Source organism: Echinops telfairi, unplaced genomic scaffold (genome assembly GCF_000313985.2).
Source record: "Echinops telfairi isolate 266 unplaced genomic scaffold, ASM31398v2 ScPeMD7_7424;HRSCAF=8462, whole genome shotgun sequence".
Taxonomy (NCBI): Eukaryota; Metazoa; Chordata; class Mammalia; order Afrosoricida; family Tenrecidae; genus Echinops; species Echinops telfairi.
The window spans coordinates 79,792,715-79,819,811 of NW_022111324.1; the positions used below are offsets into that span (position 1 = coordinate 79,792,715).

The 27,097-nt window shown below is 50.0% G+C and overlaps 1 protein-coding gene across 1 annotated transcript in view; it reads left to right on the forward strand.

Moving 5' to 3' along the window:
- Positions 1-27,097, forward strand: part of LOC101658537 (kinesin-like protein KIF26B) — a 100,679-nt gene that overhangs the window by 58,272 nt on the left and 15,310 nt on the right. The window contains exons 6-7 of the mRNA XM_030887824.2: positions 8,514-8,676; positions 9,870-13,287. Coding sequence (XP_030743684.2) covers positions 8,514-8,676; positions 9,870-13,287 — 3,581 coding nt within the window. The remainder of the gene's footprint in view (positions 1-8,513; positions 8,677-9,869; positions 13,288-27,097) is intronic.

The window sequence follows — 27,097 nt, forward strand, 5'->3', positions numbered from 1 at the left end:
TCAGGTCCATGGGCCCAATGCTAGCCAAAGCGCTCTTCAGCCTCAAATAGGTGAAGGCCGCTGACCATTTGGCACCAGTGAAAGGTGAAGCAGGATACAGGGAGATCACCAGCCACAGAGTACAGGGTCACATGGATCCAAGGTTGGGGGACACATGGCAGGGGGCAGACAGTTTGGAGGTTAGCTCCCAGGATCAGAGGACCACATGGGCCTCCCTGGAGGCAGGCCCAGAGTCCAAGCAAGGATGCAGGTGAAAAGTTAGAGAGGAAGTCAGTTCTCACTGCCTCTCGAAGAGAAAAAGCCACACCCCCAAGGACACATTACCCGGCTATGACCTGACCGATAGGTTGGGCTCGACCCCTACCCTTTCATACACATGTAGGTTGACATAAAATCGAACTACCACCTAGTTATTTAGAAATTGTGGAGCGAGGAAGCTTAGAGGAGACTTGTGTTGGCGAGATGAATGGTCATTTCCACTGAGACAGCGTCTGCTCGTGGCGGCCCCGTATACAGCAGAAGAGAACATCGCCTGCTCCTGTCCATCTTCGGGATCACATTCATGGCGGCGGCCACTGTGCAACTGGAGGGCCTCTCAGCCTACGTAACGTCCCCCCAGCACTGTACTGGGCAGTATTTTGTTGTACTTCAAAGGGTTTTCATTGGCAAGTTTTCAGAAGCAGACCACCATGCCTGTCTTCCTTATTGATTGGTCAGGCGGCTCTACTGCAATCTGTCCTTCATGCAAGGCCCTGCGTGTCTCTGAAAAAACCAGGACAGAGCTTCCAACAACATAGCAACACAAGCCACCACAGTACACCAACTGAAGAACAGGTGTGGGGGAGATAGAGAGAACCTCATTGTGTATTTAAATACTTGTACACAGTGACTTCCATAGCCACACACCGTGGTGCGACCTGGATGCATAAACAGAAAAGAAATGATCCCTACCTTTGTGATCAAGTTTTCTAGGCAGTACACTTCATTATTGTTATTTGGGCCATCTGACCAGCCTGTTCCATGCCTTTCATAGCGATTTGGAAAAGCACGAAGAAGCTTTGAAATTGAAGGGGGAGAAAAGTGCCAAAGACGTGGTATAAGGAAGATGCGAGTATTTCCAAGTTTTCAGGCCTCATGTCCTTTGAGAACCCATCCTGTTAACGATCTTTCAGAGTGAACAGTGCTTTGTCTCTGAACGTAAGCTACTTTATTTATCTCACGTAAGAAATGAATAGCTATTTGTTATAGAGCTATTGTGTCAAGTTCCAATGTTCAGAAGTTGCGCATTTTTTCCAAACAAAATAAGTATCACCCCAAAATTCAGTATTTCTTCATTCTTTTTCTTTTTTTTTTAATGCACCCACCCACCCCACCCACCTCCCCTCTTCATCCTTTTTCAAGAAATATATCATTTCTTTTGGTCATTCCTCCGTAAAACTTCATGGACTCTTCCATAAGTTATTAAATGTATTAATTGTGGCTTCTATACAACATCTCTTTTTCAGACTTATACCAATAATAGACACCTTTTAAAACTTAATTCCCTTTTAATTCTTTCCAATTACCAACTGCTAGTCTTTGTTCCAAGAAGCAATCCAATTGTGAAGGCAGTCCAACATTTCGCGGAGATGATGGCATTGCGGTTCTTCAATCACGGGATACCCGGAAGGCAGTCTCAGTCTCCTTCCTCACCTGTTCCGACTGGAGTCTGCTTGAGGTCTGAAAGAAGTCTATCCCTGGGCAGTCCACGGAACATGGACTTGACAAGCATCTCTCAAGTTTTCCCTATTTGGTGGCCGGTCTACTGTAAAAAGGGCCATATTGGACAAGTGTCTTCAACATCAATGGCACAGGCAATGCTTAGTCACTCTCACTGCCAAGCTCATCAGAAGAAACCTAATATTGGAAAGCTTTTGAACCACAGATGTCAAAAAACCTAAGTTAAAAACGAAGATTGAGGAAGTTAATCCTTGAGGCATACAGATTTCCTGGGAATGATGTTGGAATAATTTGGAAAAGGATCTTAGTGATAGTTATAGGAGATGATGAACAAAATCAATGCCACTGAATTGTACATGTTATGATTGTTGAACTGGAAATTTTGTGTATTTTATATGGTGAATTTTATATATTTTAACACACACACACACAGAAACTCTAAAACTAAAGCTGTTTTACCTAAACATTTTACCTGAAAATGGCACTTTCTAAGGACATATAAGCCAAAGGAAATTATGGGCACTGTCAGGATTTCCTTTTTTTTTCTTTTTCCCCTCTTGAATAATTAGTGAATTACTCTCCACTAGAGTTTGAAGAATTTTCTTAGTGATTAACGTGAAGGGAATTCCAGGCTGAAAGACTGTAATAAATATGGGTACAGGAATGGCGAAAAAAGATTTTTTTAATCCACAGCTTGTTCCAGGAGTCGTTAGTAGTGTTATTGTCCAGAAGCCACAGTGCAGACAGGGCCATGCAGGGAGGCAGCCAATGGTGTCCCGAAGTCACCTCCTCACTGGACTGCCCAGCTCCAGGTCCAAGTCTGGACCAAAGTTGGTATTCATCGTTGTTGTCCAACTGCACTTGATACGCAGAAGTCCTTCCCAACTGTCAGTCAATGAAGTGGACTGGAGTTATGGTCATGCCAGACTGCAGTTCATCAAGTAAGCACTCAGGCCCCATCTCAATGCCACAAGTCAGTGTCAGCCCACTGAGCGTCCAGGGACCATTTTTCTTGTGCCCCACGGGTCTTGAGAAGGCCAACAGGGAAGGACTGCAGGAATTAGGGGAGGGGATCTTATTTATCATGAAAGCATGACTGTAGACTTTATCTCTGTGACAATTGGGATTGACACATGTTTCTAACCTAAGGATCATTTAAAGTTGAAGAATAGCATGGTTTCTAGATAATACGCTGGGCTCATCTCTATTCAAAAGATGTCTTACGGCTATAATGCAACATAATTTAGATATTTCCTTAGCTTGCCCCCAATAAGACTGTCACAAACTGCTATGAGGACTATGAGAAGTGACAAGACTAGAGAAATAGCTATTAGAAAGCATTGATAATTCATGATAATGACTTGGACCAAATAAATGTTCAAAGGGAAATAAAACTTCAGATAATGTGAAAAATGTCAGAGTGGCAATTAAATTCTATATTGTAGTAATGATATACATATAATAATTACTCCTAATCTTATCATACAGGTAGATTAAAAAATGACTATGTATCTATCACAGACAAGTCTGCATGTTCAGAAAGTGAGCAGTCTTGTTATTGAATTACTTAGCATTCCTTCATATCATCATAGACTTCATTAGCAATTTTTACTAGTCTGTTGATTTAGGGAAAATTTGTTGGCCTCCCACCCCCCACCCTGCCATTTTTCTGTAAGGTTAATAAATTATTGTTTTCCTTTGGTTTTCATAAAAGGGATAAGTTTCCTAGCTCTTGATGAATCTAAATTACAAATAAATGTAGGAAATGTTTGCAAATAATTAATCTGTAAGAGCTCTTACACCTCAACAACAAAAAGATCATTGAATTGATAAACGGGCAAAAGATTGAACAGACATATATCCAAAGAAGATATGCAAATAGCCATAAAGCACATGAAAAGATGTTCAAGTTCATTACTCATTAAACCCACCCCATTGTCATCAAGTCAGTTCCAACTCATAGTGACCCTCCAGGATAGAGTGGAACCTCTCTAGGGTTCCCCTCGACAGCCACCTCCCTCTCCCGTGGAATGAGTGTCGGGCTCAACCATGGCCCTACTGTTAGCACCCGAGCATTAATCACTGTACCTTCTTTCACTGGTCATTATCCACTGCCATCAAGTCAGTTTTGACTCATGGCAAACTTATAGGACAGAAAAGAACTACTCCTTAGAACTTTACATCTTTACAGGAGCAGGCAGCCTCATCTTTCTCTCAAGGAGCAGATGGTGGGTTTGAACCACTGTCTTTCCAGTTATTGTCAGTCCAGCACTTAACCCACTAAGCCACCAGGGCTCCTTTTCAGTAGTCACTAGAGAAATGCAACTCAAAACCAGAATGAGGTAAACTTAACACCCATTAAGATGGCTACAGTAATCATAATTTTTCAAAAACAGAACAAGCAGGTATTGGCAAGAATGTGGGGAAAATGGTAGTACACATGCACTGTTGATGAGAATGTAAAATTGTTCAGCTACTATAGAAAATGGGTTGTTTTTGTTAGGTGCCGTCAATTTGGGTCTGACCCATAACCTCCCAAGGCACAGCCGAACAAAGCACTGCCTGGTCCTGGGCCGTCCCCACCATTGCTCCTGTGCTTGAGCCCAGGGTTGCAGCCACACTGTCAGTCCATCTCCTTGAGGGCCTTCCTCTTTTTGGCTCCCCCTCTACTAAGCTTGATGTCCTCCTCCAAGGACTGGTCTTTCCTGGCAGCATGTCCAATGGATGTGAGACAAAGTGTGGGCGTCCTTGCCTCTGAGGAGCACTCTGGCTACTATACTTCCAAGACAGGTGGGTTTGTCATTTTAGTGGTCCATGGTTTTACTTTCTCTCTTCTTCACCAGCACCCCAATGCAAACGCATCACATTTTCTTTGGTCTTCCTTATTCAGTGTCCAACTTTCACATACATACGGGATAATTGAAAGTGCAATGGCCTTAGTCCTCAAGGTAGCATCCTTACTTTTCAGTACTCTACAGAGGTCTTGTGCAGCTCATTTACCCAAAGCCATATGTTCTTTGATCTCTTGGGTTGGCAATTCTTCAAAAAGTTCAATAGAGAGCTACCATGTAACCAGCACTTTCTCTCATAAGTATACACCTAAAATAATTGAAAATGGAGCTTAAACAGAGATTTGTTCTGTGATGTTCATAATAGCCAAAAGGTGAAAATGACCCAAATGCCAATCCATAGATGAATGAATAAACTGTGTCATATACATACAATTCAGCCATAAAAATAATGAAGTATTAATGCGTGGTACAACATGAATGAACCTTCAAAACAGTGTGATAAGGTAAAGAAAGACATCAGACAGAAAAGGAAAAATATATGATCCCAATACTACTAAATGCCCAGAACAGATTTTAAGTCCATAGCTATGGAACGTTGCTGGATTGCCGGGAGAGTGGGAGTGGGGAGACACTGCACAGTGAGTGAGGGTTTATTAGTAGTTATGGAAATATCTTGGAGTGATGGTTGCATAACCTTTGAAGTGATTAATTACATGTTAAGTGACTTTTACATCAATACATTTTCAAAATATAGTAGGGCCTTTTGCGTCTGCCCTAGAGCTATTGTTATAACATTGGCTGAGTGCTATAAAGAGAGGTCAAAATGAGAGTACAGCTCCTGATCTCAAGCTTCTGCTGAGAGGAATCAGGACAAGTGTGAGCAGAGAGGAGGCCCTGAGTTGTGTGGTGGTAGAAGGGAGCTCCGTGTGAGCAATGCTGGATGTCCCTAAGCAAGAGAACCCTGTGGAGGACGTAATAGTGCTGTTAGCTGCCATCAAATACACCCCAACTCATAGCCTGGTGTGCAGTGGAACAGAATGCTGCGCCACCCAGTGGCCTCCCCAGTCAGTCTCTGAGTGTTCATGATCCCATTTCCTGCCCTCTTGCTGTATCTAATGTAAAGATTTCTGTATTTGAAAAAGATGGTCACTTTGTCAATAGTCGTTTTTAACGTTGGGGGTGAGGAGAAGTGGATATGTATTCATGAAAGCTGGCCACATGAGAGTGTAGCATGGTTTCCCCATGCTACCCTCTAGTCCTTTCCGCTCCCCACCTGCTGTTCACATGTAAGCCTCCTCCCTCTTGGCCCCTGGCCAACCCTCTGGCCAGCCTGGCACTGTGGGGCGGGCCGGGCTAGCAGCTCCTCATGGGCAATTCTCTTCCCCTTTTTCAGTCTTAATACAAAGGTCTGGGCTGAGTTTGTGCTGACTATTGGTCTAGAGAAGCCCTGGTGGAGGGTGTGTGTGTGTGTGTGTGTGTGTGTGTGTGTGTGTGTGTGTGTTGACTGTTGCTCTAGAGAAGCCCTGGTGCAGTAGTGGTTACAAGTCGGGCTGTAGTCTGGAAGGTCAGCAGTTCAGAACCACCAGCTGCTCCCCAGGAGACAGACAGAGGTTTTCACTCCCCTTCACAGTCACTGTCCCAGACACGCACGGGGGCAGTTCTGCCCTGTGCTGGAGGAGCACTGTGCGTTGGCATCGACTCGATGGCCGTGAGTTTGATTTTAGTTTATTTTGGTTGACCCTAGAAACTCTGTGAACCTTTTTAATTTTCTTACCAAATATGCTGGGCGAAATCTCCAGTTTTCAAGTCTTCATTCCACATCTAAGGCTTTTCGTGAATCTGGCAAAGCCAAAGCAATGTGCCTACCCTTTGCATTCCCGCAAGGGTGTGTGGTAGAATTTAGGGGCTGCATGAGCCTGGCAGCAGTTTCACCAACTTCCTACCAGGAAAGCTACAGTGCTGGTTGCTAAGCAACATATGTGCCGTGACTTCTTTCAACAATGTGGACTTTTGCTTTTTTTTTTCTCCCCTGAATCAATTGTCCATAGGATTGACTCATGAATGAGGAATCATGTGGAAACACACAGAGCAAACGGTTCAATATAACAGTGTTTATCCTTTGACTTTGGCTTTGGCATCTCTTCCTGCGGTCTTATTTAGGGTCGCATGGAAAAGTAGCGCATGCCATCGTTGGGGGCCATTGATTGACACGCGGTATCATAAGGAACTCCCTAGTATGTGATTGCAACCAAACCCTCAAAGGATCCATTTCCGGCTTCCCCCGTTGAAGACAAAATCCCAGACAGGTCAGCTAGAGTCTCAGTGGCGAACTTCCTGCCCAAAGGAGTGGAGCTTGCCTTTCACTGTCCGTCTGGCAGCCCTGCTGGTGTCTACACCATCCGAGGGATGCATTTTGAAGGGAGCTTGAGGTTTACAGCCAGACCCTGCTCCTGCTCTAACCCCCTCCTCTCTCTCCCATCGCTTTCACCACTGACGGTTCTGCATGAAGGGAGGCATGGAGATGTTGGTAAACTGGCCTGGAGCTGAGTCAGAGTGAGCCCAGGGTCCCCAACCTGACACCTTAATTGGTCCCAGATGGAAAGGAGAAACTATTACTTACTCACACCACAGCCTCCCTCCAGGCCTGCCACAGGTCACATGTGAAATGGTCCCTCCTGTCTCAGATCAGCAATCTCTGTAGACAGTGGTCGCCATCTCCCTCTGGCCACTGAGCTGGACAATCCCTCTCCCGGGAGCACTGGCGAATTGGGGTGGCCACCTCAAGGGGCTCACAGTGGAGTGGGGACCTGGACACAGATGGGAAGACAAACACTTCCTACTTGGCATCCTAAACACAAGAGGGACACAGCACTGAAAACAGAGGGGGCGTCTGAGCCTGAAGGATCGGGGAAGAATTCAGAGAAAGCAGTGTTTTGACATTTGGCAGCTGTTAATAGAGGATCCATGATGAAGAAGTAAACAGAAGCTTTTTTTAAAAGAGAAAGGTAGGAAAAAGCGAGGAGCCCATGCTCTGACTCATAAGGACACTCAGAATAAAAACTTGGCTGTCTTAATGTTCGCTGTCATATGTGAGCCTACTGCCACAGCCACTGTGTACTTGGAATACCTCCGAACCTAGGGACTCCTCCACACTGTATCACTATATCATGATCCATGACGCTTTCATTGGCAGCAATAGATTGCCAGGCCTTTCTTTCTAGTCTGTCAGCGTTTGGAAGCTCTGCCAAAATCTGCCCTCCTTGAGTGACCACCACAGTGCAGACGCACTGACAGATGGGGTGGGAGGAAGGGGGAGGTTAAGTGTAAGATGGATAAGCGTAAACCGTTCCTCCAGCTCTTGCCGAGCCCCAGAGGAGGCCTTCCTAGAAAGTGAGTGCTTGGGCTTCTGTCTGGGTCTCCCCACTTATAGTCTGAGCACGACGTCCGCCCCCGTGTTGCCCCAGGGAGAGTATGAGATGTGAAGAGACAGTGACATTAGAATGGCTGCATGTGCTAGAAACACATAGGTCATTGGCATAAGCTTTCGGTTGTGGGACCGTGTGTTTTCGTTGCAGGAGCTGCATGTGTGCGAGCCTCTCAGAGAAAGGCTGCACGTGCAGCTATCATGCTGAAACCCTGGTCACAAAGGCATCTGCTCTTGATCCCTGGCCCTCATTGCTATTCCCAGGCCTCATTATGAGCCGCATCAGATGCACACACACAGACGCACGGGAGTACCCGCCCCGGCCAGGACAGAGGTGCCAAGGGAGGTGTTTTGCATGAATCTCATCCTTAGGGTTAGATGTACTTGCTCAGCTGCCAAGTACAAATAGCCTCCTGCTGGAAAAGGATGCTAATTAGTATGCCATTAAAAAAGGGGGAGAGAAAAAAAATTGCCCACCACCCCCACAACAAAAAAGCCACAGAGACCCGAAGCCATGCCCTGACAGCCAACGTGAAGCATGGCCCACTAATGCTGCCTTAATTCACTTTGCCGGGCAGGGACAGCAAGCTCACCATGTTGCTGCGGGAGTCCCTGGGGAACATGAACTGCCGCACCACCATGATTGCTCACATCTCGGCAGCGGCGGGGAACTACGCAGAAACCCTGTCCACCATCCAGATTGCATCCCGAGTCCTAAGGATGAAGAAAAAGAAGACGAAGGTAAGGCGTATGCAGGGTGTGGGGGGGTGTGGCAGCCCTAAAAGAAGCCTGTGCATGCACAGCGTTAGAAAGAGCCAATCGGCATTTCCCGTCCTGGTGTGTCAGGGCTCTGTGTGAGTGGTTCTGGATGCACCTGGGGCTAGAAAACTTTCAGGTAGATGGGCATGTTCCTGCTGGCCCATCCCCGCCCGAGCTGGTGGGTCTACAGTTGTCTTGGACACCATGGGGGGCACCGGGTCCACTTTAAATACCACCAATGTATGGCCACTGTAAGATGAAAAATATGGGAGGGCTAAGAGCGAGCCCCAGTTTTCCTCTTGCGAGCCTGGGTCTGATGTAGGTGAAGCGTGCCCTTTCCATGGGTCGACTCCATAGAGGAATCCTAACATCTCCCTCACAGGGCCACCATGCCCCCAGCATTTCTGGGCAGCGTTTGCATTTCTGGGCAGCATTTGCATTTTGCTGGGTGTTGCCGTGCTAATTTCAGGCTTGGGAGTTGCTACTAAGAGCCTACGAGAACTCACAGGACGCATTTTCTGGACAGCAAGCCCAGAGACATGGTAGCTGTGACCAGAGTGTTTAAAGCCACCACAACGGTGGTCACCAAGGTCCAGGATCAGTGAGTTGGTGATGTGTGGGACTTCGTTTCTTCTTCTCTTTGTACCTTCTTTGTAAACAGCAGCCTCTGGGTGACAAAAATGGCTACGTGTTCTACTGCTAACTAAAAGCTTGATTGTTCAAACCCACCCAGAGCTGCCTTGGAGGGAAGGTCTGGCTAGGCGTGCTTCCGGAAGGTCCCAGCCCTGAAAGCCCTATGGGGCACAGTTCTGCATAGCACCCATGGGGTTGCCAGGAGTCAGAAACAGCTGCTCTGTGTTTTTGTGTAAAGCAGAGATTTCTAAGCAGTGTTTGCAGTATAGTGTGCCCCGATTGGCTTGGGGGTGTCAAATCAGAGAACTCCTCTGCTTTTGGGTGTGCAGGTAGGGCCTGGTCTAGGTGCCTCACTCTATGGGCATCTCCCTTGTGCTTCACGTGTGTCACACAGGAGTTGTCACTTGTACGTGTAGCTGTGATGTGAAAAAGGGACATACACTGGCATGGATACCCCGAGTCATGGCCCCATACCCAGGGCTCAGCTGCCCCGGCCCCTGCCCCTCTCTGTGTGTCGCTAACGCGCCTCCTCTCACCCACAGTACACGTCGAGCTCCTCAGGGGGAGAAAGCTCCTGTGAAGAAGGCCGGATGCGCCGGCCCACGCAGCTGAGACCATTCCACACCAGGAATGCCGTGGACGCCGACTTCCCAATCCCTCCCTTGTCCAGTGACCCCGACTACTCGTCCAGCAGCGAGCAGTCCTGCGACACCGTCATCTACATCGGGCCTAACGGCACAGCCCTCTCTGACAAGGAGCTCACTGACAACGAGGGCCCCCCCGACTTTGTCCCCATCGTGCCAGCCTTGCAGAAGACCAGAAGCGACAGCCGGCCTGGCGAGGCAGGAGAGGCTGCCGCCTGCAAGTCAGAAAGGGACTGCCTGAAGTGCAACACGTTTGCGGAGCTGCAGGAGAGGTTGGATTGCATCGATGGCAGCGAAGAGCCCAGTACGTTTCCTTTTGAAGAGCTGCCTGTCCCGTTGGGGGCCGAGCAGGCCGGCAAATGCCCCTCACTAAGCCAAGCTGCTGGGGCCGACTCCCTCTCTGAGTCGGAGAAGGAAGAGAACAGCTCTGGCAGCCAGCTGACGGAGAGGGAAGGTGCTGACCCTTCGGCCGCCTGCGGGATGCAGCGGAACCACTCCCCCGTGCTGGTCCTGGCCGCGGCACTCAGCGGCAGCCCGGGGCCTTCCTCTCCCAGAAGCATCCCGGGCAGCAGCAGCCAGCACAGTGCCTCCCCACTGGTGCAGAGCCCCAGCCTCCAAAGCAGCCGCGAGAGCCTCAACTCCTGTGGCTTTATGGAAGGGAAGCCCCGGCCGATGGGCTCACCCCGACTGGGCATCGCTAGCTTGTCCAAGACCTCAGAGTACAAGCCTCCCAGCTCTCCTTCTCAGAGATGCAAGGTCTACACCCAGAAGGGCGTCCTGCCCGCTCCTGCCCCCCTGCCTCCTCTGAGCAAGGATTCTGGCATGGTGTCAAGTGAGTCCTTGCTGCAGCCCGAGGTCCGAACCCCCCCGGTTGGAATGAGCCCCCAGATTTTGAAGAAATCCATGTCAGCTGGCAGCGAGGGGCTCCCCGAAGCCCCTCTTGAGGATGAGCATGCTGCAGCAATGTCTCCAGAGTCCAAGCAGGAGATCTTGAGCACCACCACAGTGACGGTGCAGCAGCCCCTGGAGCTGAACGGCGAGGACGAACTGGTCTTCACCCTGGTGGAGGAGCTGACCATCAGCGGGGTCCTGGACAGCAGCCGGCCCACCAGCATCATCAGCTTCAATAGTGACTGCTCCGTGCAGGCCTTGGCCTCCGGCTCTCGGCCTGTCAGCATCATCAGCAGTATCAGCGAGGACCTGGAATGCTACTCAAACGTGGCTTCTGTCTCCGAGGTCAGCATCACGCAGTTCCTGCCCTTCCCGAAGCTGGCGCTGGACGAGAAGGCCCGGGAGCCCAGGAGCCGGCGCTCCTCCATCAGCTCCTGGCTGAGCGAGATGAGCACAGGCAGTGATGGCGAACAGTCCTGTCACAGCTTCATAGCCCAGGCTTGCTTCGGGGATGGCGAAGCCATGGCTGAGCCTCCAGCCTCGGAGTTTGTCAACAGCATCCAGAACACCGCCGTGGTGTGCAGGGAGAAGCCCAAGGCGGGCCCCGATAATGTGCTCATCTTGTCTGAAATGGGGGAGGATGCTTTCAACAGGGGCACCCCCATCAAAGCTTGCAAGATATCAACTCTGGGCAAAACCATGGTCACCATCTCCAACACGGCCAATCTGGGCCGCTGTGAAGGCTACCTCCCCATGAAGACCAACATCACCGTCTATCCCTGCATTGCCATGGGCCCCCTGGACATCCAGGAGACCGAGATGTCCACCACCTCACGCAGCTCGGCCCTGCCCCAGGAGACCCTAGAGACCAGTGCCAAGAGGGAGATGAAATTCGAGGACCCTTGGCTCAAACGAGAAGAAGAGGTGAAAAAAGAGAACACTTATCCTAACGAAGAGATTCGGTGTGAGACTGGGCCCAGCCCCACAAAGCCCAAGGCTGGGCCTGAGCAGGGGCAGGAGCCGGAGGTCGGCGCAGGCGACAGGCTCAGCAGCAGCAGCGGGGAGGTCTCTGCCTCCCCGATGGCCGACAACTGCCACAGAATCGTGGATGGCTGCGAGATGGCCTTGCCCACTCCGACGGCCCAGAGCCCTGGGCCTTCCAATAGGAACCTGAAGTCCAGCAGCCTCCCCAGGGCTTTCCAGAAAGCCAGCAGACAGGAGGAGCTAGACAGCCTCTTCTACCACTGTGCTGCCGAGCTCAGTGGCGTGGGCACAGCTTTGGGCACCCAGCCCACCAAAGCAACCCTGGAGAGGAAGATGGCGTCACCCAAGCATTGCGTCCTGGCTCGGCCCAAGGGGACACCCCCTCTTCCCCCTGTCCGAAAGTCCAGCTTGGACCAGAAGAACAGGGCCAGCCCCCAACACAGTACGGGCAGCAGCAGTACCAGCAGCCCCTTGAACCAGCCAGCCACTTTCTTGGCCAGCTTCCCAGATGAGCCCGGTAGCAAAATGAAGGATGCCAGCAGTAGCAGCAAGCTCTTCAGTGCCAAACTAGAACAGCTGGCCAGCCGGACCAACTCCCTGGGTCGGACGACCGTCAGCCACTACGAATGCCTCTCACTGGAGAGGGCCGAGAGTCTATCGTCCATGAGCTCCCGGATGCACGCGGGCAAGGACAGCACCATGCCCCGTGCGGGGAGGAGCCCGGGCCGCAGCGCAGGGGCCTCGCCAACCAACTCGGGCACCACCCAGTCTGCGGGGGCCTCCCCCAAGGCCAGCCAGTCCAAGATCTCCGCTGTGAGCAAGCTTCTCTTGGCCAGCCCCAAGGCGCGGAGCCTGTCCACCTCCGCCACCAAAACCCTCAGCTTCTCCACCAAGTCCCTGCCCCAGTCCGTGGGCCAGAGCTCCAACCTGCCCCCCAGCGGGAAGCACATGTCCTGGTCCACCCAGTCTCTGAGCAGGAGCAGGGGCTCCGGCTCGGGCCTGGCAGCCAAGCTGCCCCTGCGAGCAGTCAACGGCCGCATCTCCGAACTGCTGCAGGGCAGCGCGGGTCCCCGGGCGCTGCAGCCGCGCGCCGGGCCCGAGGCAGACGAGCGTGGTGGCCATGCGGAGGAGAAGGCCGCGGCCCCCGTGCACGTGCTGCCCTCGCCTTACAGCAAGGTCACCCCGCCGCGCAAGCCCCACCGCTGCAGCAGTGGGCACGGCAGCGACAACAGCAGCGTGTTGAGCGGGGAGCTCCCGCCGGCCATGGGGAAGACAGCCCTCTTCTACCACAGCGGGGGGAGCAGTGGCTACGAGAGCATGATGCGCGACAGCGAGGCCACGGGCAGTGCCTCCTCCACCCAGGACTCCATGAGCGAGAACAGCAGCTCCGTCAGCGGGAGGTGCCGCAGCCTCAAAACTCCGAAGAAACGGTCCAATTCAGGTAGGCCTCCCTTGGCACAGACCCCGTTGCACCCAAGCCAGAGGGGTTGACCAGGCTCCTGGTGGTCCCCTGGGGTGGGGGAGCCTTGCGAGGGGGTGGGGGGAGCTTTACTGCACAAAGAAAACCCCCAGTAGTGAAGTGCATCATTACTGATGAAGTTGGGTAGTACCTTTCGGTCATGAACATGATTCATGTGAGGGGACCAGGACAAGGTTGCTGGCCCTGCTGTAGGAAGAAGCTGGCTCTGTCTGGGTCTGTCCTAGGTTCAACCACTCAAGAACCAAGAAGCCTGCTGTGGAGTTCTTTCTATGGGGTCAGGCTAAGGCATACACCCTTATGATCTAGTGCAGTGGTTCTCAACCTGTGGGTTGTGACCCCCTTGGGGGACCAACAACCCTTTGGGGTTGCCTAAGACCATGGGAAATCATAGTTCGGAGGGTCTTAGGAACCGAGACACCACTCCTCTATCGTCTCCAGGCAGTCCGCCCACAGGCAGGTACACCCATATACGAGTACCTAGCATGAAGACTGTTCCCCATGCTACACCATGCTTCAAGACAAACCTTCATTTGTTTGTCATTAGAAATAAATATTTCACAATATATAATGACATATCGTTTTTGTGATGAATCACTATGCTGTCATGCTGTTCAATTTGTAACAATTAAAATACATCCTGCATATAAGATATTCACATGAGGATTCATAACAGTAGCAAAATTAGAGTTATGAAGTAGCAATGAAAATACTTTTATGGTGGGGGTCACCACACCATGAGGAACAGTAAGAAAGGGTCGCGGCTTTAGGAAGGTTGAGAACCCTGATCTACGGGCTCCAACAGAAGCCGAGATGTGGGTCTGGTGGACCCCGAGACCCACCATTCTTCCTCTGGGATGTGAGGAAAAGAACACTCCCTCTCCTCCAACAGGAGAAGCCAGTTCTCCACTCCCAGCCCAAAGCCCCGCGGAGAGTTGTGTATGCACACACACACACACACACACACACACACACCACAAACTACATATGCCTACCATAGTGTCTGGAATGCTTACACCCATTTGAAACCCTCCCCTGCTTGCCCTCCCCAGACACACACACCCCACACCGGCTTGCAAGCATACCGAGTACACCCCATCAAAAGCTACACATGTCCACCACTATGCTTTGGGGAGAGAATCAAAGGAGAAGTTCTAAGGAGAGTAGCGCATAAAGCTCCCTCCCCCCAAACAACTAAAGCCCTTGCCATATAGTTGATCCTGACGCAGAGCAACCCGGGGATGGAAGAGAACTGTCCGTGAGGTTTGCCAGATTGTAAACCTTTTCAGAAGCGCACTACCACATTTTTCTCCCACAGAGTAGCTGGTGGGTTTGAACTATGGACTTTTCAGTGCTTAACCACTATGCCACCAGCTCTCCCTCTCTAGAGCACCCTGACTTGCTCATCTGAGTTGGGGCACTGTGGCAGTCATGATGGGCTGAGAAAAGGAGGCCCCACAGAGAGCGAAGGAGCACCTTGATGGCCTTGGAGACGAGGTTCAATGACAGGCGGAAGGGAGAGGACAGAAAGAGAGCGGTTAAAAGGACCAAGGACAACTAACACGAGTTGAGAATTTTGCCCGGGATCCTCTCTGCTCTTAGGTAGCTTCCAAACAATCACTCTGGCTTATCAATAAGCAGAGAATGCTAATGAAGGAAACCAAACCCCAAGGCCCGCATTCGCACCTGTGCCTCAATTGAGGAGAGGATGGTATGGCATGCTGCCTTTTGGACTTGTCCTTTGCCATCCTGTGGCCCCTAGGCTCTGGTGCCCTCTGCCAGTGTTGGAATTAAAAGATGGGGTGAGATCCAGAGGTGGGGCTTCCCCTCTCCTGCTCCAGCTGCTGCCCCAGCACTGCCTTACAGACCTCTCCTTCCAACCTGAGGGTGGCCTCTTCCTCCCCTTCCCTCATAGGCAAGCACAGGGTCTGGAATGTTCCAACTGCAGCATAAGCACTGTGGTCCTTGCACATCTTAAGCCATTCCACCTCCTCGAATCAGAGACACCAAATGCAAGGCACTGTGCAGTACACGGGTTTACACGGCAGTATGGTTTCGACGGCCCATCCTCCCACTCCCATCCCAGATCATGAAACATCACTGTGACGATGTGACTCTCAAAGCATGTCCAGGAATCCGCATGGCTGTCAGAGCCTGACGTCTTTATGTCCCAGATGGTGTGTCTATCATTCTGTGGTGCACTTTGACAGTGCCCTCACCTCTTGGAGTCTAAGCAACTGACCTTGGAGCAGAGCCTGGGCTAAGACAAGGTGAAAATCAAAAGCCATTCAGGGTGTAACAGCAGTGCCCGAGTCCCGTTTCCAGGGCCAAGGTCATTGAAATGAACTAAACGCACTGTACGCCACACAACAAGAGAGTTCGTCTACGACAGAGCCTTCCCAGAGAACAAAAATCTGCTGGCCTTTATGATTCTTGGGTGATAAGCGTTTACTACATTCTTTTCAGTCTTGGTAGCCAAAGTCTATATTTCTATGGGCCATTTGCAGTGCAGTCATAAGAGTTTCAGGGTTATAAAAGGCTTTCTTGGAGTCTAATTTTGTGCCTTCAGTCTACAAACCCCTTTCATGATTTCAGTAACTTTTATGATTTTCTTTTTTAACAACTTTCATGCTTTGGTTTGGTTGTTTCAGTGGACCAAAGAGAAAGAGATGGGGGGAAATAATCAACTGCCTGGAGGTGGACAGCGGGCTTTGCATAGGTCCTTATTCTGATGCGGCCTCCTTCCCTGAACATTGTCCTCAGAGGTCACGTGTTAGGGGGATATTGGGGCAGCTGGTGTACAAGAGAAGCAAGCTTCCGGCTGATGCTCAGAATGGGATTTACTAGAGAGGGCCAAGAGCATTAGACCCCTGTGACCAGCTGCTGTAGATCCATGATGGATAGGGCAGTGGAGATATGCTCATTTCAGGTTAGGTGACCCTGTCTGGCTTATTTATGATTATTATTAAGAGAAATGCTGGCTGTCAGACATGATCGCCATAAATCAAAAGCAGCCTCTTTAAGAGAAGCCATAAAACTCCTTAAAGGAAATTCCTCGCTTAAGTGACTAGATGCTATGATTACTGGAAAAGTGTGAAACGACAGAGGATCCAGGCAATTATTTTTTTACCTGAGATTGTTTGTGCATGTGGAACTTTTTACTCCGTTGGTTGTGTCTCCAGTCAACGTGAACTAGCATTACCTGGCTGGGAAGAAGACCTTGAGTTTTTTAAGTGCTCCATGGTGCACGTAACAATAATACCTGCCAGACAGCACTACAAGCCCTCCTCCCAGAACTGCTCCTGGAGCCCCTGGTGATAGAGGGGCCAAGGCGCTGAGGTCATTCATTGCCCCTCACGTGGGGCGGGGAGGAGATCGTGCAAGCAAGCAGGAGACTCCGGGCCTGTGAGCTGTGTGGTTTTTAAGGAATAACTACCCCTCTGGCCTGAAACCTCTGAAAAGAACAGAAAGCACACAGGTGGCAATATGACATCTTTCTGGGAAGACGGTCCATCGTGAGATTCACTCGCAGTTTTCAGATAACTCCTGTGCTCTCAGCAGAGCGAGAGGGAAGTTTCGAGAAGGGGTAGGAGTGCAGTATAGAAGACTAGGGCACTCTAAGAAGCTTGTCGTCTACTTGAAGAGAAAAGATAAGAAACTGTGCAACCCAGTGCTGAGTGGTGTGAGGAAGGTGTAAGTGTAGGATGCGGGTGACAGAAGGGCAGTCCCTGGGCAAAGGAGCCACAGAAGAAACCTGAGGGGAACATTGGGATTCAGGCAGGCTTGCGCGATGCTTCGTTCCTACAGACTGCATGGTGCACAGGCAATAAGGAGCCAGGCCTCTGAACCAAAGAGATTTAATCAGGAGAGTGAATGTGCTCATGGATTGGTTGAGAGACTCTACACCCAATTTAAGCTCTGCATTGAGTGTGGAAACCTTATGGATCCAGAGCGCCGATGAGGCAAGAGAAGCTTGCGGCCACTTTTATCAGTGGGTTTCCACTGATGCACCCACAACGTGTTGCCAGCCCCTCTGTGGTCGGTGGTACTAAACCACACGTAGGGCATTGTCATACAGTAGTGATGACCACCGGCCCTGGGGGTGGGAGGGTGGGGAGCCACTGTCTCCTGGCTCCTGTGCATGTAAAGCTGCTGAGATCATGCTGATCGGTGATGGTCAGGTGTACCCCACCAGGCATTAGCTTGGTCCCCACGCTGAGACCCCAATCCTGCACCAGCACATCCTTCTTGTCTCCCCAGGCCCTCAGAAGCTTCTTCCTTCAGTCCCCCCATTTCATTCTCATGTGTTTCGCCCTGGGCTTCTCCCCAGGCCTCTTTTCTTCTCGCAGGCTGGGTGGGGAAGTCAGAACATTGGATCAGCACTCGGTCTGAAGGAAGTTCACTCCCTCTGCAGGCAGGCCTGCAAGGAGCCCCAGTGGTGTGGTGGTTACACATCGGGCGGGCTGTCATTCACAGAGTCAGTCGTTCAAAACCGGCAGCAGCTTCGTGGGAGGAAGATGGTCTTTGTACCCCTGTAAGCAGACACAATCTCAGCAACCCACAAGGTCACTGCGAGTCAGAACTGACTCGATGGCAGTGAGTTTGGTTTTGGGTTTGGTAGGCAGGCCTGGTTTGAGTGTAACTCGACTTCCATATAAGCCCAGGAGGGAGAGAAGGTCTGTCCACAGAGACCCCAAACTCAGAGATATCATGTTGGTGGTGGGGTGTGCCCAGGTTTAACTTGCCCTCTCACCTGTCCCACAAGACCTGCTCTGTGCCTGATTCGGTGAGCTCAGTGCCCAGGACTACCAGGTACAAGTTAGCAGTGAATATCCTGGATTCGCTCATGGGTGGGTTGGTTGGCTGCATAGTTGGTTTGTTGGTTGGTAGGGTTGTCCCTAACATTAGCTCACATTTCTTCGCTATGTATTTTTTTATATCTTGACCTCTCATTGATAATTGCCTTAAATATTGAACTGAGTCTTTTTCCTTGGTCATTCTAAGTACCAAATCCAATGCCTTCCCTCTGACTTCCCTTATTGACCAATGTCCCCTCAGACTCCCACCTCCAGGGCTGCCTGGGGTCACGGATCCAGGGTGAATCCCCTGAGCACTCTGCCTATAGCTCATCCTCCCAGGGACTTCCTTTACCCTACCTTTTCCTCTCCACTCGAACGGAACAGCTGTTGACTCGATTCTGACCCATGGAGCTACAGAGAACTGCTCCATGGGGTGTTCTTGGCTATACTCTTTTCAGATGTAGAATGTCAGATCTTTCTTCTGCGGTGCTCTGGGCGGGTTCTAAGCATCAACCGTCTATACTATTCAGGACCTCCATTAAGGAGTCCTGGTGGCATAGTGGTTATGCATTGGTCTCTAATCACAGTGTTAGCAGTTCAAAACCAGCAGCCGCTCCTTGGGAGAAAGACAAGGTTTTCTACTCCTGTAAAGAGTTACAGTCTCAGAAACTTACAGGAGTAGTTCTACCCTATTCTATAGGGTCGCTCTGAATTGGCATTGACTTGTCGGCTGTGCACTTGGACCTCCATTGCTGGAAGTCCACACCAGGACTCCATGCTTAAATAAGGGAGCAAACCCCTTTAAAGGACACATAGGATAGTATTCAGAGAAGGGACAGATGATGAAAAGAGTTTTATAAAATAAGGCCAAGATGAAAAGGAAAAAGAAGAATTGAGATCGTCCAAAGAGAAGACAGTGAAGGAATCCAATTGCCCTAAAAAGTTTGAAGCGCTCTTACAAAGAAGAACAAAATAGGTACAGCTTTTGAAAAATAAAGCTGAGTGAGTGTAACCCCTAGGGACTACACCAAAAAAACAAACTCACAGCCAGCGAGTCCATGCCAACACATAGCGACCCTATAGGGCAGGATAGAACTGCCCCTGTGGGCTTCTGAGACTGTAACTCTTTACAGGGGTAGAAAGCCATGTCTTTCTCCTATGGAACAGCTAGTGGCTTCGAACTGCTGACCTTGCGGGTCAAAGCCCAATGCATAACCACTACATGACCAAGCTCTTCCCTGGGGGGTATATGCGATACAAAATAAATACCAATAAATTGTTATTTTAGATATGGCACAGAGTATTTAACTTTAAATAATAGAGTGGATGGGAGACTCTTTCAAAGGGTGAGCAATATTTTGCATAGGAATGTTGTGGACAGGAGATAAGAGGAAATGAATTTAAGTAACTACAAAAGAGATCTGCTTCAATACAAGGGCGTCTGCTTATGAAAGTATGTGGAGGAGTTACCGTCGAATTAATAAATTTTCTCCTTACAGATCTCTAATTGTGGACCAGATAGCCATCATGCCTAGAAAACCTTAGTGCACGGTTTTGGGATGGACGGACAAAGACAAGAGAGAGACTTGGACGTTGAAAGCTGCCAGCAGTGGCAGGGCAGATAGATACAGATATAAGCTACATGATGTGACCGCTACATTACTAGTAGTAGTTTAGTACTGTATTGAATGTTAGTAACTTACAGGACATTACTAAACTACTAGTCGTATTCAATTGGGAAGGACTGAATACTAAAGATCCAACTTGACCCAAATTTTACCTACACGGTCATTTTCTCTATTATTTCATTTTTAATAAGCACTGTTTTAGGTTGCAGTAGAGTTGTTTCCAACTCACAATGACCTTTGCACAATAAAATGAAAAGTTGCCCGTTCCTCCCGCGGCTCACGATTGTTGCAGTGTTGGAGTCTGTTGTGACGATCGCCATCTAGTGCCTTCCAACATAGGGACCTCGTCTTCCAGTGCTAGATCAGGCAATGCTTTGAGGGTTTTCTCCCAACAGTTTTGTTGGCATTTAGTCCACATATCATACAGTTAAATAACTTGGTCACATCAAGAAGAGTTATACAAGCATCACCACAATCAGTTGGTGTTAAAAAGCTCTTATTGGGAGCTTGTACAACTCTTATCACAATCCATCCATCCATCCATTGTGTCAAGCACATTTGTACATGTGTTGCCATCATCATTTTTGAAACATTTTCTTTCTACTTGAGCCCTTGGTATCAGCTTCTCATTTTTCTCCTCTCTCCTCCCCCTTCCTCCCTCATGAACCCTTGATAATTTATGAATTGTTATTATTTCTTCTTTTCTTACACTGACCCATGTGTCCCTTCACCCCACAATCAGTTTCAGAACCCTTCTTCATTCTGTGCTCATTGTTATGAGTCCTCCCTTTACCCACATACTCCCTTGCCAGACCCCCAAGGAGCCATTAATCCAGTCACTGTCGCTATAGATTTACCTATTCCAGATTTCATAGACAGAAAAACACCATTTTTAAAAGCTAACAACAATAGCCAAGTAAAACATATTAAAAACCTCAATCGAAAAGAAAGCAGAGAATATTTCAAGCTAGAACAAATGTAAATGGATCATCAGGGAGCTCAATGGTAGCTACACAATTTTTCCGACTGCACGGCAGCCATCCACTGCCCAGTGTACTCAGTACAGTAGCGAGGCTCTCCCCTCCCTGTTCCATGGTCAGAAGGGGTTCACCAGGGCTCGCTCTCTCATTTTCAGAAGTAAATTACCAGGCTTTTCTTCCTTGTCCGTCTAGTCTGCAAGATCTGCTGAGATCTTTCCTTGGATGGCCTTGCTAGTATTTTTAACATGCCCTGGGTGGTGTTGCTTCTAGTATCATAACAACATACAAGCTACTGCAGCATGTAACCACCAGACAGGTGATGGAACGAACACATTACATTATTGGCAAGATCACTGGATTTGTGTGCCATCCCTTACTAGAGACACCTAGCACGTGACTGGGGCAGCTGGGTCGTTTCCTATCTGGAAAAGATTTCTTTTGAAAACTTCAGCCAAAGCCCTGCATCTAAACCTACATGACTATTTGTCTGAAAACACCCTGGAAGGAGATTCAGGCCACACAAACCAAATGATGAAAATGACAAGTGGCCACTAAACCTTAACTTCACTGTGATCCCTTTGCTGAGATTGAACATCTCTAGTTATTAGTTATCTAAACACTGGGAGTGTTCAACCCTCACGTGCAAGCTATCCCCCAGGCACCCCTTACGTATGGCCCTCCCCCACACACGCGCAGATGGGGTGTGATTCTGTGTCTGACTACTCGAACACCCTTTGGTCATCCTCCTGGAGAAAACACCCCCCAGCCTACCTTGAGATTGGAAGTCCCATGGGCTGCCTCACACAGCACGGCTTCAGGCTGCCAAGGCACGGAAGAGGGCAGGAGAAATCAAAGAGGTTTCGCAGGGGAGGGGCTGGGGTTCTTCCTGAGCAGGCCTCTCGGGAAGATGCTTCTTTGCTGGGCATGCTGGGTGGAGCGCCCAGAGCATCGGGCTTCGCTCCTGGAGCCTGTGCCTGTACCTGGGACTCAGTATTGCTCCCAAACGCTGGGCTGGGCATTTGCCTCTCTGATTCATTCCTTTTGGTGAGTTCAAGCAGCCCAGTGGTCCCCGGCGCAATGAAGACAGGGAGGGAGGCAAGCTGGTTGCTGGCCGACTGAAGATCTCCAAGGTGTTTCCAAGAGCATTAACCTAGAGGCAGATAGGAGAAGGTCCTGAATGCGTGAACTTTGTTGAATATATTTAAATGAGGCTTGGGGTGGAGGGGGCCAGGAATTGACTCCCTAGAACACCAAGGAAGGTTCATGGAGCCCAACTGAGAGGGGGTGGGCGGAGGTGTCACTGGGCAGGGGCGGAAGGGAGAAGGAACTGGTTTTCTATGGAGACCTGTATCTGTAGGGCCCTACTCTTTTCTGATCTGTTTAGGAATGTTGTACTCGGTCCATTAAAGTACAACAATGGTACATAAAGTACAACAGACAATGGGACATCCCCCCATGGGGGGGGCGGGTCACAGAGAAGGGACGAGTCAACCAGGGTGCAGTATGGCACCGATAAAACACACATTATCCCTCTGGTTCCTAGAAGCTTCCTAACCCCCCCACTATCATGACCCCAGTGCTGCCTTTCACTGCTGGCATGTGCACAGGTACACAGGAGAGAAGAGCTCACGACACACGGAATCCAGGAACAGGAAGGGGAATAGCGATACTAAAAGGGTAAGAGAAAGGTGGGGCGAGGAGGGAAGGAAGAGGGAACTGATTGCAATGGTCAGCACATAGCTACAACCCGCACACCACCACCCCCCCAGGCATGGGGGCTGAACCACAGAAACCATGGGGGAAGGGAGACAGTGATCAGTGTAAGATTTGGAAAATAATACTAATTTATAATTCATCAAGGGGTCACAAGGGGGTAGGGGGTTGGAAGGAAACAAAGAGGAGCCGATATCAAGGGCTCAATAGAAAGTAAATGTTTAGAAAATAATGATGGCAACATATGTACCAATATGCTTGATACAAATGATGTGTGGATTGTTATAAGAGCTGTAAGAGCCTCCAATAAAAGGATCTTTTAATTAAAATAAAAATTGGAAATATTGCAATAATAAAGAATATAAAATACTCATAAATAAATAAAATACAAGAGGCAGTAATGCCACCGGCGTCATTCATCTGGGGTCCCATGGAGTCTCCTTCTGTTAGAAAAGGTATGTCTCTCTTGCTCCTTAAATCTGCCGGGAAAGCAACTTCCTCCTGTTCTCATGAAGCCAGTGACCACTGCGTTTCTTGACCTCCTTCCTTCTCGCTCTCTCCTCACAGACACCTCTGCTGTCTAACATTCCATGCACCATCAACACCCTACACTCTTATTCGCCTTCTTCATGGAGCATGAGTCTTGAGTCAGAATGAAGATAGCCGGGGTGGAGAGAGAAGCTGGAGGCAGTGACTTTTGAGGGACAGAGGTGTGTTTCCCAGGAGTGTAGTGTGGCCCGTATTCTGAGAGCCCCGCCTTGCTGACATTTGACTCCGATGCCAGCACTGGGTCCCCGCGTGTGCCCTTCTGCCTGGGCTCGTGGTGTTCCAAATGGATGTCCCAGTAGCACACTGCTCACCTGGGGCCTCAGGGCAGCCAAGTAGAGAGGGAAATAAACTGTGCTATCCTGGGAGTCAGTTGGGGGGCGGGGGCGTGTTGGGGAGGAAAATAGTCTCAGCTCTGTGCAGGGGTAGGGTGCCTGGCTTTAAATTTCATTTAAATACTGGCTTGACGTTCTCGGGTCAGATCTGGCCATTTCATGGCGCAAAGTTGCATGGACCATTCCCAGCGCAGATGTTCTTTGTGCACTTGACTTACACATGTTTGGACTGAGTGCGGGCTGACGGTGAGGGAATGGCTTGGAAGAAGGGGTGCTGACCCTCTGGCTACCGGAGGAAGCTCATTCAGGATGCATAATCCCAGCCAGATGGCAGGGCCCAGCAGGCCCCAACCCCACCACCTAGCTCCTACCAGGACGTTTGCTGCCACCACTGTCGCTTCTTCCCGGCTGATGCTGCTTGGTTCCATCACTGTCTGGCAGGTGGTGGTCCCCAGCAGAGAGCAGTTCAACGGAAAGCTGGGAGCCTTTGTGCGTGGAATGGCATCAGCTTGTGAGGTACAGATAGTGAGGCCTATGGACGATATTCACACGCTGCCATTGGGTCAATGCTAACTCATGGTTCTGTAGGATTATAGAACAGGGTGGGACTGCCCCTGTGAGTTTTTAAGACTGTAACTCTTCACAGGAGTGGAAAGCCTCATTGTTTTCCCTCTCGACGAGTGGCTGGTGGTTTTGAACTACTGATCTTGACGTTAATCGCCTAACGCCTAACCCACTATATTGCAGATGATAGGGAAGCTTGATTTACAACGGAGGCCCAGCCGCAGGCCCTGTGGTAACGATGGGATGCCTCCAAGTGGTGGGAGGGCACCAGCGATAATCCTTCAGGTCACAATACTCCTGAAAGTAGAGGCATCAGCTGCCCCCCGCAGTTTGATTGCAACCCTGGGAGTGAGCCTGCGCCCGAACCACGGCTTGGGTGCTCCCCAGATTGCTGGCCCTCAGGAAAGCGTGTGAGGGTAAATATCTGCTGCTTTGTGCTGCTAGGTTTGGGAGTAATTTGTTGCATGACAAAAGATCATTAATACGCCATGCCTCTCCTCGGTGCTACCCCATTGCTCATACAGGCAGATCCTAAGAATGGTCTGAGTTGCCCAAGGGTACCTACCTGGAATCAAACCATCAGATCCTCCCATTGCATCTTAGAGGGCTAGAGCTCTCTTGTGTCTGCCAGAACAGACCGTGCTCGCTCACGCATGCTCGTCCTTACTCTTCTTGCGGAGACAGAATCCCATTTTACAGAGGCTGTCACCGGGGTGCAGTGGTGTGCTCCAAGTGAACTAGCCGGATCAGACGGATTTTAAAAACAGACACACCATCTGCTGTCTGGTTCGTTTCCCTTGGAAATGCTGCGGACACAAAGGAGATGGTGTTTGCTTGTCTCCATGAGTGTCTATTTATACTTCATCGAAAAATCCTTGTTGTTCGGTGTGCTTCTCTCTGTGTGTAGTAGGGAGACCAGATGAAGAGCTGAGCTCTGAAAAGCAAGATTTGATGATGAAACCACGGGAATTCAGAATGCACAGTGCTTTTGTAGAGAAGACTGGATCGGAGCTTAGAATCGCTCGTTTCCCAGAAGCCCTTGAGTGAGTGCCCTGCTCCACTTGCAACTTGCAGGGGCAGTGAGTGGCTTTTCCCACTCTTTAAATTCCCTAGAATAGTTCATGAAAAGGTACCCCTGGCTCTCAGTCCCCTGGTCCCTGTCCCTAAGGAGTATGGCTCTTTTTCTGTCTGAGGTTGTGATAAGCTTTGTTTAGCAGTCACTGGTACTTTTGAAGTTGGAAAAGGTATGATCTCTTTTTTTCCCCCCCTAGAATAGTTAGCAGGTGAGGTAGTTAGTTTATTGTGCCAACACGTGGGGTTAATTGAAGGGTGGAGAGATACATGGCTCAGTGAACCTCGCCTTTCTGGTTCTCGGGTCTCTTCCTCTCTGATGGTCAGACCAGGGTGCAGCTGCCTTAGCCAGTTTCCTGCTTCGGTTGGCAAGGCTTACTTACTGCAAGACATCCCCGAGGAGAAGCCGCATGGACCTCCCCTGATGCAGCCCTGGGGGCTGGAGCAGCCGTGTGGAGATCGCTGCCAGTGCTGAGATGCTTATACATTCACTGATTCGGCTTTCCTCTTGCAGTTGGCATCATTGCATCTGTTTTGTGAGATGGAGGAGGACTTTGTGGATTGGCGTCGGACATATGGGTTAATGTTGGACTTGTGGGCTTGGGCAGCACTGGGTTGGGGTGTTTTCTTGCTGTGCACTTAACCTTTATATAAAACTCTCTCTTCTACATGAGTTTCTGTGGACTTGTTTCTCTAAAGTACCCAGACTAATACACCAAGCCAAGTAGGTCCTGCTGCCTCAGAAGTGAACCCTGAGGAGGGAGGACAGGAGGAGGGAGGGAAGACTGGCGAGGAGAGGGCATTTACCCCTCCAAGATCTTTAGCATTCCGCCTGAACCACTGCTCCTACGAGGGAAGCTGTGCCGGCGTGCGCTGTTTCTAAGGGTTGGTGCTTCTGGCCACGTGACACCATTAAGAAGCACAGGCGACCATCCTGCTCTTCAGACTTGCTATAGCGCAGCCGTTCTCAACCTGTGGGTCGCGACCTCTATGGGGGGTCAAATGACCCTTTCACAGGGGTCGCCCGATTCATAACAGTAGCAAAATGACAGTGATGAAGTAGCAATGAAGATAATTTTATGGTTGGGGGGGGGTCACCACAAATGAGGAACTCCATTAAAGGGTCTCGGCATGAGCAAGGTTGAGAACCACTGTGCTTGGGGTTCTCAGAGATGCAAGCTCGCTCCTTCTCCCTGCTACTCTCCTTCCAATCCTACTTGAGATGGAGCTGTTTAAAAGCATAGAAGGCCCCAAAACTAAAGTACTCCTGGGGAAGGATTCTGGTATATGCCACCTGTTTGGGGGTTGTGATGTGGTTACGAGTTGGGCTGCTAACCACAAAGTTAATGGTTCAAAACCACCCGGCTCTCCTCACAAGAAAGATGGGGTTTTCTACTTCCATAAAGAGTCCCGGACTTGGAAACCCACAGGGGCAGTTCCACCTTGTCCTATAGGTCATTGTGAGTCGGCATCAACTTAATGGTTGCGAGATTGGTTTGGTTTCATGAGATTAGCTAGGCTGGTAACCACAAGGTTGGTGGTTCAAAAACCCACTGGCCTCTCCTTGAAGGAGCAAATGAAGCTGTTTGCACATGAAGGTTTAGTCTTGGTATGACTTGGAATATACTCATTGGCAGTGGGTTTGGTTTTGATTTGTGTTTAGTCAAACTAAGGAGTTGGTCGGATATCAGTTCAGGGTGGGTTCCAGTGAGCTTCCAGATCACTCGTTGGAATTCTAGCCCATTTCCCAGCACCTTCCTTCCCGCGAGAAAGCAAGCCTCTTGAACGCCTTTTCCCTGTGGAAGCAAACTCCCCGGTGGGAGTGTCTCTGGACAGAGCACAGACCCAGCCTGACATCTATGTGAGATGGCATCGAGGCCCAGCATGTGCTGCCCTTCTGAAGGTCCCTGGGTGACATGTACAGTGGGTGACTCGAACCCATCCAGCAGTGCTTTGGTATTTGGTGACTGACCGCCTGGTTCTGCCAAGATGACTGCCAGGGACACCTGTGGGCAGCCTGACGCTGGTACACATGGCATCCCGCTGAGTCAGGAGCGACTCAGTGGCAGCAGGCTTGGTTTTTTCGGGGGCGGCTGCCCCTCTACAGATCCAGGTGCTAGAGAGACACCATACCCACC